We start from the raw sequence: 21,911 nt of genomic DNA on the forward strand, positions 1-21,911 counted from the left end.
TAATGAGGCGTTCGGGTTTCCCTTCCCGCCTGAAACTCCTCCTTCTGTCCTCCGTGGGGATCGAATTGTATGACCAGGATCCCGTTGTGGGTTTAAATCCCCTGCTCCCGTTTTCCTGCCCCTCCACGGTCAGCATTCATGCCACCGTCCAACATCTGGGCAGAGCCTCGGAGAACAGAAAAGCAGTTTCTTCTCATAGGACCCTCCCTTCTGAAATCCTTGATTGCAGGTGTTTCTTCTGACACTTTTTAGAGAAACAGGGCACGCGAGTCTCCCTTATTTTGCAGGCTCCGGCGTTGCAGTATTCCAGGAAAACAGACAGAGCTCCTCCCTGGATTTCGGGACGTGGTCCCTCCCCCTGCAGCACAAACCCTTGTAACCATGTGGGTGAAGCTCCCCGTGCCTCCAAAGCCCACAGATCTACCGTCCCAGCTTGAGGGTGGCCTTTGCAGAACAAGGTGATGGACTCTGGCACTTGCAGCATAAATAACCTTCCCTTTCGCCACTGAAGGAGTCGTCACAGGAAAGAATATTGTGTCAACTGGGTCCCCTCACTCAACGTTCCCCGTCACCCCCACGCTTCACCAGCTTTTTCAGGTCTCTCATTTACTCTGAAACATTTTCTGATTCTGCCAGCCCCTGGCGAGGCCAGGGTGGCAAGCGAGAATGGTCACGTTAACCCCTCTGCCGTCTTCAGGAGGACCGGGGGAGGGGGAGGGGCCGTGGCAAGACCTTGGAGAAGAGGAGAGTATCAGAAGAGCGACCCCAGGGTTTGTTTGGGAGCAGACCTGTTCAAGCTCGAGTCTGACCCGAGTTAATCCACCAAGACGCACCCTTTCCAATCTAATCTTGGGCTTGGATTTGTCCTAAAAGCACCGTGGGTGTGGACCCCAAAGATGCGTGAGGTTGATGTGATGCCGCCATTGCCTGGCGTTGCTGATGGAGAAACCCAGCGTCTGCTTGTGTCTTTTTTCCCCTCTGCCGCCACGTTGGTCATTTTGCTGGTCCTCTGTCTGCCCTCAGAGTCGAGGCCGTCTCATGAATCTGGCTGCAGTTCCAACACCTCCAACCACCCCTATTTCAATTTTAAATATAATAAATACAGCGAAGAAAAAAAAACAGGAAATCTTCCATAAAGACTCTAAAGAAAAGACGGACAAAACATTCTGGGGGTTTCAATCAAATGCCGCGTGGTCTCTGGATGAATCTCTCGAGGAGGTGTAGTTGAGTTCCTATCTGTGAGTTCCCTTCTCACGCGTAGCTCTCCTCTCCTTAAATGGACACCTCATACTCCCTGGTTTCCTGCAAGAGACAGAAGCAACAGATCGAGTAAACCCTTGTGTGATAGAGCCGCGGTCAGAGCGTGCCTTGATAGCCTTTCGACCCAGCAAGGAGGTGAGTAATGTGAGTAGCAAAGTTGAGCCACCCCGGCCAACAACCTGCCGGTCCCGGATGTGACAGTGAGCACGGTTGAACCAGGACTATCACTCAGCCATTTGTTGCTTTGAGTGACTGAGTTTTGGGATTATTTGTTACTCAGCATTATTATAGTGCTGGGTGACTGATACACTACACTAATAAGCATTAATAAGATCTAGTTTCTAAAATGCTAATTTTTAAAAATCAGCCTGACCTTCTTTTAGGATTTAGAAACAAAGTACATGGAATGTGAAATAACATATGACCTCTTCTTACTGGTGCCATATCTAAAATGTCTAAAACATGTGGATACCAACCAATTCAATGTCTCCAATATTCATAGAGCGTGTGTAATATATTCCAGGCCTCCAGGACAGAGGAACAGGGAGATATAGGAAGTCATAGACATGGCCCCAGAAGAGGTCATTGTCCCGTGCTTTAACAGAGGTCTATGGTTCTTGCTGGGTCGACACAGATAAGCAATCATGTCTGTGCTTCATGGTAGATGGGAGTGGGGTGGGAAGACACTAAGGTGGCTCCCATGCTCCCCACCTCTTGGAGGTCACATTCTTGCATGATGCCCTTTCCTTAAGTGTGGGCAGGACCTGTGATTGGCTTCCCATGAACAGAACACAGCAAAGGTGCTAGCATGTCTTAGCCAGGTCTCATAGCACCTCGACCAATTTTTTTTATGGTCCCTAAAAATGATGATTTGTTGTAATCAAGATATCCACTGGCGTATTTGATTGTTTGAGGTTCAATGGGAAGCGAGATAATATAATGGTTAACGGCATCACTTTGAATTTGTTTCCTGGCTCTAGGCTGTGCTTATCGTTTTCTCGTCTCTCTGACCTCTCAGTATCCTCATCAGTCACTCAGAGATAACTGCAGAATATATTACAAAGAGTTTCAGGGATTGTGTATTTAAGGTACCTGGCTCCTGGTACCTATTATTATTATTATTATTATTGATCTTACTGTTGATCTCTGTCTCCTTTGCAAGACCATAAGCTCATTAATGGCTGGACGGTGTCTATTTGGTTCACGACTGTGTCCCTAGTACCCCACACAAATGTCTGCCACCCAAACGGGTTGGAACGTTGCACATTGTCATTCAATACGGAGTGGAGTTCAGCCAGATGTGGGGTGCGGCCCATTGCCTCTGATGGGTTCTTAAAATTTTTTTTTCAATGTTTTTATTTATTTTTGGGACAGAGAGAGACAGAGCATGAACGGGGGAGGTGCAGAGAGAGAGGGAGACACAGAATCGGAAACAGGCTCCAGGCTCCGAGCCATCAGCCCCGAGCCTGACGCGGGGCTTGAACTCACGGACCGCGAGATCGTGACCTGGCTGAAGTCGGACGCTTAACCGACTGCGCCACCCAGGCGCCCTGATGCCTCTGATGGGTTCTGACCCATCTCAGCTGTGTCTCCATGGGTCTTTCTCTGGTGCAGCCAAAAGCCTGTGATTTCTTTCTGTGACTGTTGCTGCCCAGAGCAAGCCTTCCAGGCTTGTCATCGGCACGCAAAGAGAGCTGGGTTCTCCCAGCGGTTATCCCCATAGTGGTCACGGTGGGGCTGGGGCAGGACCACCGGCCATGCCTTTCTGGCAGTAGCATCGTGAGCCAAAGGAAATGAAACCTTCCGTTTTGATGTCGGTGCATTTGGAGCAGACAAGGAGGGAGGCACTGGCGTGGGGGGTGGAGAAGACAGACCAACTTACCCCTGTCTCATAAATGGGGTTGTCAAACTCAGTTTCCACGGTGATCTGGCTGTAGGGGTGGGAGTACATCAGGGGCAGGCGGAGGCTGGAGTAATAGCGGCATCTGGAGAAGAGACCATGGAAGAGAGAGAAATTACTTGTCCTGGAGCAGATGACAATCCAAATTGTTCTCAACTTCAACCCAGTCACTGATAACTAAAGCCTTAGTACCTCCCTTACTGGGGAGGGGTAAAGCTCAACTGGTTTCTACCCGTAAGGTGGTTCAAGCGCCTGTTTAATGCAGAGAGAAAAAAGTAATAATGAGCATTTTTTGAGCACCTACTATGTACTGTGTTGCCTCAGAGCACCCTTCTCTGACTACCTATTTAAAAGGTGGTTCTTCGGGGCACCTGAGTGGCTCAGTCGGTTAAGTGTCCCACTCTAGGTTTCGGCTCAGGCCATGAGCTCGTGGTGTGTGAGATTGAGCCCCGCATTGGGATACGTGCTGACAGAGTGGAACCTGCTTGGGATTCTCTCTCTCCCTCTCTCTGCCCCTCCCTTGCACCTCTCCCCACTGTCAAAATAAATAAGCTGGAAAAAAAAGTGGTCCTTCCATTACTACACCTTATCTCTTTCCTTCATTGTGTTCCTCATGGTGTGTTATAATTTGTGTGTTTCTCCTCTCCCCCTACTACACTGTGGGCTCCACAAGGGCAGAAAAAATTTATATTGGGCAGAGGCCTGCCTCAGGGCCTTTGCACATACTGTTTATCTGCCTGGAATCCTCCTCTTCCAGATATTTGCACAGGCGACTCATTATTGCTTTCAAGTCCTTCCTCGAATGTCATTTCTCAGTGGGGACTCTTCTTTTAAAGTTCAACCACCTCCTCTAGCCCAGGTCCCTTTTGCTCCTTTCTCAGCTTTCTTGTCTCCCTGCATTCATCACCTCCTAATGTACACAGTCGGCTTTTGAACAACACAGGTTTGAACTGCGTAGGTCCACTTATATGTGGATTTTTCTTTTTGGATAAATACAGTATGGTACCTTTAAGTATTTTCTCTTATGATTTCCTTAATAACACTTTCTTTTCTCTAGCTGACTCTATTGTAAGCATACAGTATATAATACATATAACATACAAAATATGTGTTACTTGACTGTTTATGTTATCTGTAAGGTTTCTGGTCAACGGCAGTTTAGCGTTCAGGGAGTCAAAAGTTATGTGCAAATTTTTGATCACTGGGTGTTGGTGCCCCTAACCCTCATTTGTTTCAAGAGTCACCTGTATTTACTTCTCTTTTATGCTTTGCTTGTCTGTTTCTCTCCCATTAGAACCTGGACCCCACATATCAAAGATCTCTCCTTCTGTTTTGTTCACAAGGATGTTCCTAGAATCCCCCCGCCCCCCAAAACTGCCCGGCACACAACAGGTGCCCAATAATTGTGAATTTGAATGACTGAGTGAATATCCTGGCGATGGCTGAGTATCTTCCTTCCTCACTGCGGGCAAGCTCCACGACCCCAACACCCGGGACAACGTCTGGCGCGTGTTGGATTTGTCACGTGTGTCGAAAAAGCGAATGAATGAATGAGTGAATGACGGGGTAGATGTCAGTGTGCCTGGCATTGTGAAAGATGTGTCTCTCTCATTTTTTTTTTTTTAAATTTTTTTTTTCAACGTTTATTTATTTTTGGGACAGAGAGAGACACAGCATGAACGGGCAAGGGGCAGAGAGAGAGGGAGACACAGAATCGGAAACAGGCTCCAGGCTCTGAGCCGTCAGCCCAGAGCCCGACGTGGGGCTCGAACTCACAGACCGCAAGATCGTGACCTGGCTGAAGTCGGACGCTTAACCGACTGCGCCACCCAGGCGCCCCTAGATGTGTCTCTCTCATTAAGCCACAGCTCCCTGAGGTCAGGGATCATGCCTCCTGCCGTGGGGGGTGGGGCTGGGAGGTGCGCAATAGAAGTGTCTCCCCCGGAGCCGAGTTGAATCACGTCATCTGCAAGCACACAAGTACCCCTGCCCCCAAGCCACAGGTGGTGACGCAGCCCCCCAGTGCTCTGGTCATTGAGTGGACCGCAGCCCCCCACCCCCTGCCCCGAAGCCCCCTACCTGGTGATGTAAATGTAGGCTCCTCCCAGAAGTAAGGAGATGATGAGAACAGGGATGAAGATTGCCAGCGCCATGTTTCCCCCTTCCAGCGATGTCTCTGCTGCCGCTTCTGCCACTAAACACACAAGCCGGTGAAGCCCTCGTGTCTCACGCCCTCGGCCCACGTGGGTACCCGGCTCCCAGGGGAGCACCTGCCCTCCCAGGGCATCGCACAGCCTTGGCCACTGGAGAACCATCCCCAGAGGGGAGAAGAGGCGGACGCTAGAGGGAACGGGGCTGGTTCTTTGCAATGCAGCCCACGGGGCTACGGAGAATTACACTCTTTCAAACCTCGGTCATACCAGGCCCATTTTGGGGGGGCGGGTGGCTGGGTGCAGTTGAAATCCGGCTAAAATCCCATTCAAGGAGAGACTTGGAGAACATCTCATGTGTGCTGAGAAGGCAGATTTGCTCAGCATCCCATGGAAAACGGGGTGCTTGCTGCACCCAGACTGACAGGTGTCCCCCAGACCCTCCAGGAGAGGGCGCTGGGCAGCCGGGTCCATTCTCAGTACTGCACCTTGCGATGACACCCCAACTGGGGACACCCAGTTTTGACTCCCGGAGGCCGTGGCCGCACCCTCTCTGCCTTTCCGGGAGCCTCTCACCACCGCCCACTGGGTTGTGGAAACTGTTGTAGCTGATGTAAGGGGCCAGGGGCATTTTCCCAAGATAGCTTGATGGGAGACCCTACGTCTCTTCTAGATGCTCGTGCTCCAGGTTCTGTCTGCCATTTCTCCACGGCCACGGCCAATAGAGCTCAGCTGTGCACACCAATCTATAATCCTTTAACTGCCACTCTCCGGAGTCTGAAAAATCGATCCTAACACCCATGACAACTGCATGAGCCCAAAACATTACGATGGCACTCATAATGTCTGAGCCACCCAGGCCTTTGAGACATTCCCATGGTTCATCGGTTGCTGAAAGGCAGCAAAGAGGTGGCCTGAGAAGACACTAACACCACAAAGTGCCCTCTCTTTTCCCTGCGGAGCGACTAATACATGCTCCTCTTCTGCACTTACACCTGAGCCCCGGCCCTGCCTGTTTGGATTACAATGTCATCTGTTGCAAGGGAGAGCAGCTAATGACACGTAATTCACACAGCCCCAAGTTCTGAGTGAATTACTTACTGTCAGAAAGCTAAGTGGCTCCAAAAATAATAATAAAGACTGCTTAACTGGTTACAACTTAAAACATGAATATATATATATATATATATATATATATGTATATATATATATGGTTTTTTTCTGACACCACATCCCTGGTGAGTGGCTTTGTACCAAAGTGAATGGAAATGATGCAGCATGCAGAATGTTTTACGTATGGGAGGGGTTGCAAGGGAAGGAAACATAGAATAAAAGCCAAAACAAAATCCTGGCTAGCTTTTACCGTCCGTTCCCCATGAATAAATCTCACTTGGGAATTTCTAACAGGAGGAGAATCTAAAACCAGGAGGACACAGGGACACGTAATTTGGGGAAGACAAAGACCAAAGGGAACACAGACCACAGGGCATCTGCCAGGCAGACCTTTCCCTCCCAAAGCCAGGGGGGTTCTCAGCATGGGAGGTGGGGCATCACTGGATTTAATTCCCCCAAACAGCACCAAGTGGGTGAAAAGTTGTACAACAGGGTTGTGCCTTTCTCAGGACCCTCTGATATTCTGACCCCATGTTCATAACTGGTAGTAAATCCCTTTCAGGTCATAGTTAGGACCCTAGGTGGCAAATCTGATGGCCTGGTTCTTTTACAATATGTTTTATTTTGAAATTATTTTCAGCAGTGTGAAGATGGGATTTCTGCTTGTTTTTTTTTTTTTTAAGCACTTGGAGAAGAATATGCAAGGACCTGCCCTTGTTTTCTGCTATTAGCTTGATTTATTGGATTTTTTTTTTCATTATGGAACTCACCTTCTAATGCGTGTTCAAAGCTGTCTTGATTAACTGAAAGGGAAATTGGAAGCATTGGTTAATGTCAAGTGAATTCACTCTGCATGGAGTGACGGCAAAACATTAGGGGCAAAAGCCCACGCCATGCTTTGCTGAAGTTAGTACTAGGCTTTTCTTTATCTTGGGCTGCTGGAATTAGCGGAAATGCCTGGACACATTCCCTTCCTAGGGTCCTGAGAGATCGTGAGATAGATACGAAAGAGACAAGGATGACAGTGGTAATAGTGAACAATTACTGAACACTCACTGCATGTCAGACATTGTGCTAAGAGCTTTATACATGTATGTGCTCATTTAACCCTTACAACAATCTCGTTAGGCAGATGCCATCATCATCCCCATTTTGCAGATGAACAAACCGAGGCTCAGAGAAGTAAAGCAACTTTTCTGACCTCACACAGCTTCTGTGCAGATGGAGGCAGGCTTTATGCTCAAGACCGCTCAACCTTCCCCACCCTCTGCTTTTAATCACATAGTTCTGCTCTTTTATTGTTCCTTATGTAAGACAGATTGACCAAAGGTGAGGCTCGAGACAGAGCCCCAAGTCCAGAATCCAGCCAGAGGCGAAACTGTTTTCCTGCTTTGAAATACATGTTTATACGAACCTTTCTGGTTTCCCTTCTATTCCATATTTATTTGGCTATTATTTATATTCTCTGTAAAGCGATTTTCATGCACCGTCACAGACTAGGACTCTCTGGAATTCATTCATTTCCCTGTATTCCTTATACAAGTTCTCTGGAAGTTCAAGGTGATAAGGACTGGCATTCCCAGGTTTTGGCCCCAAAGACATCATGGCAGCCGAGCACAGAAATATACCCACACGGATGTGTTTCAAAGATGCAAAACTCCAGGGCGAAGGGCTTAGATAAAAAGATTGCATTATAAAGGAGTGACAGGGGATGGTCACCAGAGGCCCAGCTGTACTCATGTCCTAATACTCAGACTTCCTAATCTGTGCCTTGGTCAAAGTCACTCTTTGACTTTAGTCATTACCATGTGATGCCAGTTGAATCAGCCAGCTTACTAACTAACTGCAGGTGTCTCTGGAATTAGGGCAACAGGAAAATGGAGGGATGGGGACAGATGCTTCCTGCCCAAGATACGAGCTGGACATTGGGTGTGTGTGTGGGAGCGCAGGGACTCCTACTGAACCTCGGAGCCAGAAGGAAGCCTTGAACTTGTGTCCCTTGGAGTGTGGTCAGTGGCTCCTGGGGCACATGCTAAAATGCAGCCTCCTGGGCCCTGCCTTTTCCTTTTATTTCACACAAAGAGGAACCAAGGTCGGAGAAGGAGGGTGGTTGGCTCAAGGGCATGTAGCTGGTCCACAGCAGAGTCAGGCAGAAGCCCCGCCCCTGAGTCCCAGTCGGGTGGCTTTACATTGGCGCTCAGTCACCTCGCTAACTCCAGATCACAAAATGCCCATGCGGCCCACGTTTTTTTGGAAGGGGAAGTGACTTCTCATTGCCTTACAGAGTCATGGGGTCTCAGGGGTAGAAATGGAGGGGAGAGAGAGATGTAAGGATCCCCCAAGATCCTTTCCTGCCAGAAACTCTGCTGTGCCTGAGAAAGAAAGTGGGGGGGGGGGCAGGGGGCCACTCACCTGCTGGGGCTTCAAGGGCTCACCTATCTTAGAACATAGAGGGTTCAGGGATTGAGCAACTTTCATCTTTTCTTATGTTTTTGATCACGTGTGTATTTTCGGATGGCAGTTTCATTTTCCCTTAAGATTGGCAACATCAAAAAAAAAATGATAGCATCCAATGCTGGCAAGGACGTGCGGAAAGGGACATTATCACCCATTATTAGAGGGGGAGCATGAATCACTATGGTTATGGAAAAGGATCTGGCAAAATCCACAAAAACTCAGCATCCACGGATCTTTGCCCACACCACTGATCCCAATTTGAGGAATGTGTCCTATTTGACGAGAAAAGTCAGCACCCGAAGATTCATGGGCAAGGGTGTTTCTGGGCAACACGAGACCAAACAAACAAGAAACCGGAAAAGAACTGGGAGATCCGTCCACAGAGGAAGGACTGGACGCATCATGATACATCCCAGCGTGGAACGATGGGCGGCAACGAAAAAGATAGGGCAGAAGCCACATTTTTCCTTTTTTTCCAACTTGACGGAGATGTGGGATAAGTGGGGAAAAGCGAAACACAAGGTAAGTATCGTTCGAAGTGTTTTTACTTGGAAACCAACATCCCCTGCCCCACCCCCTTCCCCGCGCAGTGTATCTATTTGTGTGAGTCCAGAGAACTGGGAGACGGGACACTCAGGGGTGATTAGTACTGGCTTCCGGGGAGGAAAGGAAGGGCTGGGGAACAGAAGAGAAGAGCTGCTAACGCTTCCCTTGCGGCTCTGATTTCTCCTACCTCTTGCACGAGATACTTTTGTAGCTAATCCAAAAAGAATATAAACAGTCCTGGGGCAGATCAAAAATGGCCTTTCTATGGTATCCTTAAACTTAGATTTCTTATAAAAAATACTATTAATTTTCATCCACGCAGAACACTTACTAGCAACACCAGATTAATTTCTATTAACGTCCATGTAGCACTTAGAAGGTTTACAGGAAATCTTTACCGGGGGAAAACATCCCCGTGTTTTAACTCTACAAAGCAGATTTCCTGTGCTATCGAAAATAAATTCACACACAGGGCTGGATTTAGTCAAGACTAGGGCAGGAATTTGGGAGGAGGAAGGCAGTTTAAGGAATTTAAGAGGAAGATAGTCATCTTTTTTTTTTTTTTTGAGCTTATTTATTTTGAGACAGAGACAGAGACAGCGCAAGTAGGGGAGGGGTAGAGAGAATCCCAAGCAGGCTCTGCACTGTCAGCACAGAGCCCAGCACAGGGCTTGAACTCGCGAAGCTGTGAGATCGTGACCTGAGCCGAAACAAAGAGACTAGACGCTTAACTGACTGAGCCACCCAAGCACCCCAGGAAGATAGTTGTCATAAATCCCGGTTGCTGATTCCTTATTTTTCTTTGCATTTCGACACGATCTCTTGCCCTCTTATTAAGAACTGCTTGTATAAAGACTTTGCTCTTGCGGGATAAGCCCCTGCTCGACTCCAGGTGAGAACATCCTGCTCTAGGCCCGTGTTTCCCACATTTGCCAGATGCTAAGACTCACCACGGATGCTGGTTACCCTGGCTCCCTGGGTCCTGCTCTAGACCCAGTGGAATTAGCATCTCCCCTGCAGGGACCCAGAAATCTGTTTATACTTGCACTCTGTGTTTGGAAATCACTGCCTTAAATGGTTCTCAAATTCGAAGTGTATTTGAGCAACCCAGAGCTTGTTAAAATGCTTATTTTAGGGTCCTACCCCTCTGATTCTAATTTTGTAGATGTGGGGTAGATTCCAGAATTTATTTCTTGTTTTTTAATGTTTATTTATTGAGAGAGAGGGAGAGAGAGAGAGGGAGACACAGAATACAAAGCAGGCTCCAGGCTCCGAGCTGTCAGCACAGAGCCCGACGCGGGGCTTGAACTCACAGACTGTGAGATCACGACCTGAGCCAAGTCGGATGCTTAACCGACTGAGCCACCCAGGCGCTCCAGAATGTGTTCCTAATAAACAGTCTGGGTGATTCTAATGCTGAAGTCACTGGCTGGTTGGAGGCTATCAGCCTAACAGCCGTGAAGCCCCCCCTGACCCAGCCTGCTGGAGAAGAGGCAGGATATTGACAATCAGGAGATGTGGGTTCAAGTCCCAGATTTGTCTCGTAACAGCTGTGTGGCTTTGAGACAGTCATTTAACTTCTCTGAGCCTCTCTTTTTGTAAAATGGGTACAATCCTTCATTTATCTTAGAGAGTGGTCCTAAGGCTTTAAATGAGGTAATTCAGGAAAAAAAAAACCATTTAAAAAATTTGAGGTAAATTTCACATAACATAAAATTAACCATTGTAAAGTGTGCAATTTTGTGGCATTTAGCACACTCGCAATGTTGGGTAGCCACCGCCTCTATCTCTTTCCAGAACATTCTCATCACCCCTAAAAGGAAACTTTGTACCAACAAAGCAGTTACTCCTTTCTCTCCACCCAGCCCCCGACAGCCACCAGTCTGCTTCCTGTCTCTATCAATTTACCGATTTTGGATATTTCTTATAAATGTAATCATAGGATATGTGATCTTTTGTGTCTGGCTTCTTTCACTTAGCATAATGTTTTCAATGTCCATCCGGGCTATGGATACAGCAGCACTTTGCTCCTTTTCATGGCTGAATAATATTCCACCATATGGATACGCCACATTTTGCTTATCCACTCATCAGTTGATGGACATTTGGGTTGTTTCCATCTTTTGTGAACGATGCCTCTACGAATATTCGTTTACAAGTGCTGGTTTGAATGCCTGTTGGCAATTATTTTGTGCATATACCTAGGAGCAGAAATGCTGGTTGGAAAACATTTTTAAGACTCAGTGCTGAAGTTCATGAATAAGGCATTTGGGGATCCACTGAGGCGATGGGTTCCCAAATAGAAATGTAAAACTCCATGCTTCCCTTCCTGCTGGGGAGAGAATTCAGAGTATTCTGCCTGATTCTCAAGGGGGTTTTGACTCCATAAAAGGTTAAGATCAACTGGCCTAAAGCATTGAACGGCTTTAAGATATTGTTATTAATCGCACATCTTAAAGACCCAGATAAATGGATCCAAGTCTCACTGGGTATTCCAAGACTTAATTTCAATGATGAGGGTTTCACGGATTCTAAAATACATTTCGCTCTTGACCACCTCTGATATGGGGCGTGTCTTACAACCGATGGCATGTTATTCACTCCACGGCCAGCAGGTGGCGCCCACGATGCCCGTGCACCGTCCCCACCCCCGCCCCCACCGTGCACCCACCACAGCCTTTGGAGACTGGGTGCGAGCAGCTTGGGAGACCACCCCAGAGGCAACAGCGCAGCAGTTGTAACCCTTGGCAACCAAATGGTTGGGAAAACGGGGTGCAGGAGGTGGGAAATGTTTAAGCCACGTGACCAAAGAGGAGTCAAAAGCAGAATGGCTTTCCTTTATGATGAAAATCTAAGTTTTAAAGAGCGCCTTCAGGATAAAAAAAAAAAAAAAAGTTAGACAGGGAGGGAGCCAAAGCATAAGAGACTCTTAAAAACCGAGAACAAACTGAGGGTTGATGGGGGGTGGGAGATGGGTATTGAGGAGAGCGCCTTTTGGGATGAGCACTGGGCGTTGTATGGAAACCAATTTGACAATAAATTTCATATTTAAAAAAAGCCACAAAAATAAATAAATAAATAAATAAATAGCACCTTCAGTAAGTAAAAATAAAAATGCTAAGCCAGGAGAAGGCAGAGTGCGCCATAGTTTAATTGGCAGAAATTTTTTTTCCCCCTCTCTCAGTGGTGCGGAAAATAATGGCGGTATCTTAGATTTAATGAAATACAGTGGCTCGGCTTCTCTTCAGGCCAAGCTGAGAATCCTAAGAAGCCGGACCTGACATCTGCGGGGCCCTCCGTCCCAGGGTCGAGAGTAGGTTTCTTTACCTTTACACACGGGCAGTGGCCCGTTCCAGTGGGATGGCTGTCCCAGGAGGCATCGAATGGTCACTTCGCCCATGAGCTCAAAGCCTTCGTAGCACATGAAGGTGAGGGACTCTCCCGGCAGGTAGAGCCTCTTGTACAGGATTTGGTACCCGTTTTCAGGCAAGCCAGGGTTATCACATGCCAGAGACTCCTCCGCTGAAATGCAAGCCCAAAGCAGCTCTGATGAGACGATGCAAATCTGTGGGGTCGCCCACTCGCAGCCTGTCTGATCTGGCTTTGGCCGGCCTCTCCGTTACCATCTCCCTGCATTCCCCTCACATCCAACTGATTCCCATTCCTCAGATCCATCGCCCCGCCTCCCACCTCCGGGCACATGTGGCACACGGGCACGGGCAGATGGCTTGGGCTGCGGAATCTGGGTTAAAATCTGGGTTCTACTATGCACGAGCTGTGTGACCGCCAGCAAGGGCCACACCCTCTCTGAGCCTCAGTTTTCCTCATCAGTCAAATGGAAAGAATGGTAGTATCTATCTCACAGGGATGTGGAAGATTAAATAAGACAACGAGTATGAAGTGTTTACAGCATGTTCTTGGCAGGTCACGGGTGCTCGGTAAATGATGGACGGATGGCAGTGTTGTTACATTTGAAATACTCTTCTCGTGTCTTACACCCTACCTGCCCACCCCGCCTGGGTAAGTCTTGCCTTTCAATACTCAGTCCCCATTTCTCCTCCTCCAAGAAGCCTTCCCTGGTGCCCTCTACCCCAAATAGAGTCACTGATCTTTCAGTTCTTCCTCCACCCAGCAGTGAACACGCTGAGTGTATTTAATTATTTAGTATCTGTTTCCCTCCCTGGGGAGGAGCTCGTCAAGGCACGCTTGAAGCTCAGGGTCTGCTCTACAGTAGGACTATCCCATGTGAGCCTAAAGTATACAGTAGGAGCATCATAAATGACGCCTGGCAGCTTATGACTTCTTGGGGAGAGTTGAACCCATTCCTAGTTTAACCGATCCCAGGCTCTGGATTCCATTTTTCCTGCCCGTGACATAAATGGCCTTGGACAACACCCCACCCTTAGCTGAAACGTGGCTGGGCAATGACATTCCCACTCCGAGGATATACCCACACTTTGAAATAAGATCATCTAAGGCAGGTTTTCTCAATGTAGATGCTACTGACGTTTGGGGCTGGGTAATTCTTTGTGGTGGAGCCATCCTGGCCTTTTCGGCTGTTGAGCAACGTCCCTGACCTCTACTCATTAGCTACGGGGAGCACCCTTGTGGTAACAACCAAAATTGTCTCCAGGAACTGCCACTGACAAATGTCTCCGGGGGAGGAGCCAACTCATCTCTGGTTGAGAATCACTGATCTAAGCTTTTAAACAATTCTGGTTGCAATCCGTGTGAACTTCCCCTGTTCTTTCTCAGGGATACAGCTGAGTTGGACTGACGGTATTAAACATAATCGCAAACCTACCCTCATTTCTATTTTTCTCTGCATTTCTCCCCTCTCCTTAACCGTAGAATTGTTTTTAGTATTTAGTTATTTTTGAGAGAGAGCCAGAGTGCACGTGGGGGAGGGGCGGGCAGACAGACAGAGGGAGACACAGAATCCGAAGCGGGTGCCAGGCTCTGAGCTGTTAGCACAGAGCCCGATGTGGGGCTCGAACTTGTGAACCGCGAGATCATGACCTGAGCTGAAGTCGGACGCTCAACCCGAGCCACCCAGGCGCCCCCCCACCCACAGTTGTTTTTTTTTTTTTTTTAAGTTTATTTATTTATTTAGAGAGAGAGAGGGAGGGGAGGAGCAGAGAGAGAGGGAGAGAGAGAATCCCAAGCGGGCTCCACACTGTCAGCGCATAGCCTGACACGGGGCTCGAACTCACAAACCGTGGGGTCGTGACCTGAGCCGAAACCAAGAGTTAGATGCTTGAACAACTGGGCCACCCAGGCGCCCCTCAGATTCCCTAAGTTATTGCTATGGAATGGTTTGTAATATACCAAGCAAGGAAGCACTGAAACCGTGTGGAAATTAGCAACCAATGTTACTTGGGCGCCTGCCGTTCGGCAGACTCATTGCCATGAGCTTCCGTATTATGCTTGGCATGATCATTCTTTCTGATGAGGACGCCAGTTTGTTCAGAGTCACACAGCTGGCAAGTGGCAGGGCTGGGACGCAAACACGGACCCGCGGGGTTTTAAGTCCTGTGCATTTAGTGGTTCTGCTGCAGTGGAGGGCTCTTCTTGTGGGCTATCATGAATTCCTCCGAGCTACTGCCTTCTCAGAGACAGGAATTTCTAAATGAACATGGGCCACCCAGCTGGAGCCCGGCATATGGGAGCAAGGGTGAGGCCGCTGGGGATGGCGCGGCAGTGGAAACTTTTGCTACGGCCACAGTGTGGCCACGGGGGGCTCTGCCCCGGGCAGGCAATCTCCCCGCCTTCCATCCGCAGTGTTCCGAGGGCAGGGCTGTGAAGAGCCAGGGCCTCCCGGGGAATCCCTAAATGCCTCCCTGGGGAGCCACCCATACAACCCTGGCCGAATGTGTCGGACCCCCTACTTTGGGTGGTGTGGTTCGTGTCTTCCGGACAGGAGCCTCAGAAGCCATGCACCATGTCACCGGCAAAGGAGGGAAGTCGCAACAAAAGCCTCCAGGTGCAATAAAGACCACATTAGTACCGCCAACAACAACGATGACCGTAATAGTAACAAGTGCTGTCATTGGTTGAGCGGGCTGGGCCTGAGGGATGCAAAATCCCACGGGATACGATCCTACCAAGTAAGTCACGTATTCGATTCTACGAACACATAAAGAGATCATTTCAATACGCTGCCACCAGTGCTGTGATCGGCGAAACTGTAGGAGCCATGGGAGATCACAGGAAGAGAAACAAGACCTAGCCTAGGCAGTCAAGGAGGCCTTCCTGGAGGCGGTGATGCTGGGGATTTATTATTTCCTCCACAGACCTATCCTTCCTCCTTCCCTTTACAACAGACCTCAGGCTCCACGAGAATGTGGATCATGTCTGTTTATACGTCCCCACACGGTGCACTGAAGCACCCCCGGGGGTGCCACCATCTGAGATTGTTTAAAAAATTTTTAAAAACAGACCCATGGGAGCTGTTCCAACATTAGATAGAGCTACATTCTTTTTGACGATGCCCCGTCTTTGCAAAGCTGGGTTTTCTGCGGTGACTACGCGGAAAAGCAAAAACTATGATAAAATCAGTATGGAATGGAACGAAAGGGGCAGAGTGCAGCCTGTCGCCAAAATATGAGAAATTTGGTGGAGCCCAAGAGGTACCCACATCCCTGTAGCTGTGACTCTAGTTATTTAAGAATGCAATTAAGATCAAATCTTTTCATATGCGCGTTACTTTTTCAAATGACTACGGAGTTGTGAGTATATAGGCTACTGACGAAGCTGTTTGGACCAGACGACTTAACGAATGGAACCGTGAGGTATTCTGGCCCAGGGTATTTACCCCAAAAAATTCCTGAGATGGCAAAGGGTACTGTGAATTGCGAGGGTTTGGACGTGCCTGTGCCCGCATTTGAATAACCAAATGGACTGCTTCCAACCGCCCCGCCTGGGAGGGAGTATCATACCCTTTTTTTTTTTTTTTTTTTTTTTTTGCAGCTGAGGGCTTTGAGGCCCAGAGAGGGCAAGCTACTCGCCCGAGGTCACCCAGCAGAGCTGGGGGTACGGGCCTGGCTGTGAATTCCACATACTTCTACTTTTGCTTGACCTGTCTGTCCTTAAAGGCACGGAAAGACATGGTTTTGAGTCCCCGCTGGACCCAGCTATGGCCTTGAGCAAGCCACCCTGAACAGGAACTGGAGACAGCCAGGGCTCTGTCTGCTTCGTGAGCTTGTTGGTGGAGGACCTTTGTCAAAAGCAGAGGGCTACAACTTTGCTCGGAAGCTGGGACTCTGCAGGACGATCAGGATGGGAAACGATGCTTTTGGGCTTAGGCTTGGGTTGGAATCCTGGGTTCCCCCCTCCCCTGCTGTGTGACTTCGGGAGAGCTGCTCATTCTCTCTGGGCCTCCTTTGCCTGCTTTTAAGTGAACCCACCTACCACCCGTATGTGTGTTCCATCCGTCTGAATGCCGGAGAAGGGCTTGCAGGGCAAAGGAGCCCATCCAGTGGGGCTGGTCCCCCCTGTTCCGTAGAGGAAACACTCCCAAACTGTGCACGCCTAACACACGCATCCTTACAAACACCCTCAGAACCTAATACAACCTCCCTCTCTCACCCTGGGCCCCCGATGCCAGAACCTGACCATCCTCTGCCTCGAATCTCCTGCCGGGCTCGCTTGCCTGTAACGGGTTCCTCTTTGGGCTTCCGGGAGCCTCGCATGTCTCCTGACGCCCAGCTTGGCTTGTGACTCATTAGCACGGGTGTCAGGGAAGCCGTCACAACGGAGATTCTGGGGTGAGTCCCGAAGGGAGGGAGGTGTGTGCCTCTCAGAAACCCAGCAGCCGGTGTAGCTCAGAGGGTCTTTGGAGGCTGTGCCTCATTAGTGAAGTGCCTTTTCTTCCTTCCTTGCTTCCTTCCTACCTACCTTCCTTCCTTCCTTCCCTTTCATTCTTTCTTTCTTTCTTTTTCTTTATTTCTTTCTTTCTTCCTTCCTTTTCTTTTTCTTTCTTCCTTTCTCCCTTCCTTTCCTTTCTTTTTCTTTCTTTCTTTCTCTTTCTACCTTCCTTCCTTCCTTTCCTTTCTCTTTCTTCCTTCCTTTTCTTTCTTTCTTCCTTCCTTCTTTCCTTCCTTCCTTCCTTTTCTTTTTCTTTCTTTTTCTTCCTTCCTTCCTCCCTTCCTTTCCTTTCTTTTTTTCTTTCTTTCTCTTTCTTTCTTTCTTCCTTCCTTCCCTTTGTTTTTCTTTCTTTCTCTTTCTTCCTTCCTTCCCTTTGTTTTTCTTTCTTTTTTTCTTCCTTCCTCCCTTCCTTTCCTTTCTCTTTCTTTCTTCCTTCCTTCCTTCCTCCCTTCCTTTCCTTTCTTTTTCTTTCTTTCTTTTCTTCCTTTTCTTTCTTCCTTCCTTTTCTTTCTTTCTTTCTTTCTTTCAATGCTATCTTCACCTTTCAGTACTTTTAAATAAGCTTTTATTTTTAGCTTCTCATCTTTGGGTCTCTGCAGCTTGACTGGTTCAAAGCGTTCTGATCACCCTTACAGTCACCAGGAGGAAATGGGAAACGCATTTGGTTTCCTGGGCTGCTGTAGCAAAGTGCACTTGACCAGGGGTTGGGGGCGGGGGGGGGGCTTTGAACAACAGAAATGTATTGTCTCACAGCTCTGGAGGGTGAAAGTCTGAGGTCAAGGTGGCCACGGGGTCATGCTCCCTCTGAAACCTGGGGGGAAGGATCCTCCCGTATCCCCACCTGGCTTCCAATGGTAGCTTGGGCAATTCTTGGTGTTCCTCGACTGGTAAGCCTGGAATCACGCTCTCCCTGGGTTTCCATGTTCAATTTCCCTCTTCTTCTGAGGACACCAGGCACTGGACTGGTGCCCATCCCAGTCCTGTGGGACCTCATCTTCGCTTGACTACCTCTGCAAAGACCCTAGTTCCAAAAAAGGTCCAAGTTACGGCATCGGGGGGCTAGCCAACACTTCCTTCCAGGAGACACAGTTCTCCCCATAAGGTGGTGTCCACCCGGCCCAAAGGTCTGGGGACTGGAAGGGGATGTGCTTGCGGGTGAGGGCTTAGGGCCATGGGCTATCACTCCGCTGGGACATCCCTGCCCGGGTTTGTACCCTGCCACCTGCAGCGAAATAAGGGCGAAGGTAAAGCTGGTGGTAGGCACCCTGGAGTCCAAGGCCGGAATCCCAGCTCTGCTCATGGAACAGAGTTGTGACCTTGATCACATGTCTCTGTGGGTCTCAGTTTCCCTTCCAGGCACACATACATGCATCCACGCACTTACAGATATATACACAGTATGTGCATTTACACACCTCTACGTTCGCACGCGTGTATAATCTGTTTCGCAATGTGTTTCGTACATTCAGTCAACAAAAACTGTTGTTACCTATTTTCCCATCTGAGGCCTGGTTTCTTTAGTATATTTGCACACACACACACACACACACACATACATATATATGCACGTTCACAAATGCATATCATGTGGTTAGCACAATGTCTTACACAATCGATACATAATGACCATTATTGTCTGTAAAAGGGAGCCAACGTGTCTTGTGTCTGAATTACCCATCAGCTGTACACAGCATTTTACCTGCGAGATGCCCTTAGCTCTGAAATTCTAGGACTTGGACTAAAGAGGCAGATGGGGACCCAAGGTGTGTGGTCCAAGATTCTTTGTTCCGTGGGAACACCGAACAATAAAGTCTCCCTTTTCTGTGCAGAAGCCTTTAATGTTGATGTAGCCATACTAGCAGCTTGGAGCCTGCCTGGGAGTCTCTCTCTCCCTCTCTCACTCTTTGCCCCTCCCCTGCTTGCACACGTGCACGCGTGCTCACTCTCACTCTCCCTCTCTAAAAAATAAATAAATAAACATTAAAAAAAATATTAGCGGGGCTGACGGGTTCTCAGGTCCACATATTTATTGTGTGAGGCTTTCCTCCTTCTGTGTAGCCTCTTGATTTCTCTAAGCGATGGTTCTGACCCCTGGCTGCACATCGAAACCCCGGGGGAGCTCTGAAAAACCCCAGTGCTCGCACTACGCCCCAGGCCGGGAGCATCAGACTCTCTAGTGAGTTTTAAAACTTCTCGGGTGATTCCTCGTGCGGTCGGCCTGAGACCCCTGGACCACCGCCCTCCACCTCCCCAGCTTGGCAAGAAAAGAATTCCTCCCTTGTCAGAGTGACTTCAGAAGCCTTTTTGCTTTTTATTTTTTTATGATTAAGAAAGCCCAAAAGTCTTTTCCTAACCCAACATTTGTGTTAGGGGTTTCACACAGATAAGGCCGAAGAGAGTTTAAATCGGCCTGTTTCGTGTCCTGTGGACGACCTGATTTTCAGCAGAGGCAGGCAGGTCTGGGTTTGACCCTGGCCTCCACTATTAACTGGCTGTGTTTCACGGGGCAATGACTTGACTTCTCTGAACCTTAGTATTCCTCTTTTGAAATGGAGACAACAGTACAATGCTCACGAGGCTACCTGAGGCGAAGGGAGGTGAATCCATAAATATTACTGTAAATGACATGATGTCCGATGCCTTCAATCTGCCAGCTACGGCGTGGGATAGTAATAATAATAAACCCTCCCGAAGGCTGGAATGCGTCCTCCTAGCAGCCCAGCCCTCCACCACGAACACGAGGAAGCGGAGCCACTCAGGCATCAAGTCAACACAACAGGACTCACAAACGCAGTGGGGCAGGCGCGAGGTCCAGATGGGCGTGCCGGTCTCGCGGCTGTAGCAGGTCAGAAGAGAGCTCCCTTCCAGCACAAAGCCCGGGTTGCAGGTGTATTGGATGGTGGTGCCCACCAGGAGTACGGGATCCGAGATTAAGCGGGTTGAGTGGTCCACTTCCCCGGGGTCGGTGCAGTACATGACTAGGGTGAAATCAGACCGGGAAGATGATCACAGGTTTGCTGAGAGCTGCGGGATGACGTGGGACGTTTCCTAACTCGGTTCTTTTCCTGTTTGGAAGATCATGAACCTGAGCCCATCAAAGGTGGCTGGAGAACAGGCCAGGATGAAACAGGTTTGCATTTAATTCCACTTACAGGAAGCAGCCCAAAGAAATATTTGCATCAGGGCCCAAAGCCCTACGTATGAGGTTGTACATCATTGCACCATGATTTGTAATGGTACAAAAGAGAGAGAGAGAGAGAGAGAGAGAGAGAGAGAAACAGATCCTTTGACAGGGGAAGAGTTAAATACGGAACAGCCTTTCTATAGAATCCTGAGCAACCACCGAAGAGAACAGAGTGAGGAGCCCTTCACTGCTTTCTTTGTGGTGCCTGAATCTAGCAAAACAAGCACCCATTACTTTTCAATTAAAAAATCAATAGACATAAAAGGAAGACAGTAAACCAATTAAAAAAGAATGAAGGAGGACAACGTGTGACATGAAAAAGCGTCTGGATTTCTGAGCTGCAAAACAGCAGGCACCAGGCACTTTGTATACGTTGATCCCTGTTGTGGCAAAATATCGGTCTCTCCAGCCGTTTCTGTAGGGATATCTCTCTGTCTATGTTTGCACGGGACACATGCACATACGTGTATCTGTGTAACACACACTGTGACTGGAACAGCACAGAATAAACTTTTAAGAGCGGCATCGTTTCTCGAGAGTGAGATCATGAGGGATTTTCACTTTGTACCCCGAAATGTTGCTACTGGTTGAGTACCGTAAGGAAGCACTTGCTGCTCGGGTGACGTTAAGATTCGGTTACGTGCATCTTTTAATGTCAAGAGTGTAGTTTAAGCGATGAACGAATGAAAGGCAGGCACCAAACCACACTCAGGACTTCTCAGGGGAGACCTCACTGTTCTGAGGACGTTCTGCTGTTCTCATTTCACAAAAGAGAAGCCACCGAGGCGGGTTGGTGGATCTCGCTCGGTCTTAGATGTGGAGCCCTGACAGGCAACCAGCGTGGGAACATAAACGCTGGTACCCAGAAGGGGCCCAGTGCAGATTCACTGGCTTTAATTTGTGCCTTTTTCTGGTAAAAATTGAGGCAGTTGAGAGTTTCCCACAGATAGCTAGCTTAGTCTCCTCCAAGCCTTTAAAACTCATTAACGTGGGGCGCCTGGGTGGCTCAGTCGGTTGAGCATCCGACTCCGGCTCAGGTCACGATCTCGTGGTCCGTGGGTTCGAGCCCTGCGTCGGGCTCTGTGCTGACGGCTCAGAGCCTGGAGCCTGTTTCAGATTCTGTGTCTCTCTCTCTCTCTCTCTCTGCCCCTCTCCTACTCATACTCTGTCTTTCTCTGTCTCTCAAAAATAAATAAACGTTAAAAAAACCCCCCATTAACACAATGTGTATCATCATTATTTAAAACATCTAAAAATCATTATTATTAAAAATTTAATATTATTATTCAAAAAATTTAAAAACCATTCCTCAAAAAATTTAAAAATCATGATTATTCAAAAACTGTAAAAATCATTATTCAAAATATTTAAAAATCATTATGTTTCAAAAAGTTAAAAGTCATTATTGTTCAAGAATTTGACAAATCATTGTTAC

General features: G+C 48.3%; 1 protein-coding gene across 1 annotated transcript in view; it reads right to left on the minus strand.

The window, feature by feature from the left end:
• Positions 1-1,272: 1,272 nt before the first annotated feature.
• SEZ6L (seizure related 6 homolog like) overlaps positions 1,273-21,911 on the minus strand; it is a 179,737-nt gene continuing 159,098 nt past the window's right edge. The window contains exons 12-17 of the mRNA XM_047088516.1: positions 20,079-20,270; positions 12,754-12,948; positions 7,194-7,226; positions 5,240-5,354; positions 3,143-3,245; positions 1,273-1,302 (exon numbers count right to left, since the gene is read on the minus strand). Coding sequence (XP_046944472.1) covers positions 1,273-1,302; positions 3,143-3,245; positions 5,240-5,354; positions 7,194-7,226; positions 12,754-12,948; positions 20,079-20,270 — 668 coding nt within the window. The remainder of the gene's footprint in view (positions 1,303-3,142; positions 3,246-5,239; positions 5,355-7,193; positions 7,227-12,753; positions 12,949-20,078; positions 20,271-21,911) is intronic.

Source organism: Lynx rufus, unplaced genomic scaffold, assembly GCF_022079265.1.
Source record: "Lynx rufus isolate CCGP_SWC_20201006 ecotype Redwood Valley unplaced genomic scaffold, mLynRuf1.p SCAF_24, whole genome shotgun sequence".
Taxonomy (NCBI): Eukaryota; Metazoa; Chordata; class Mammalia; order Carnivora; family Felidae; genus Lynx; species Lynx rufus.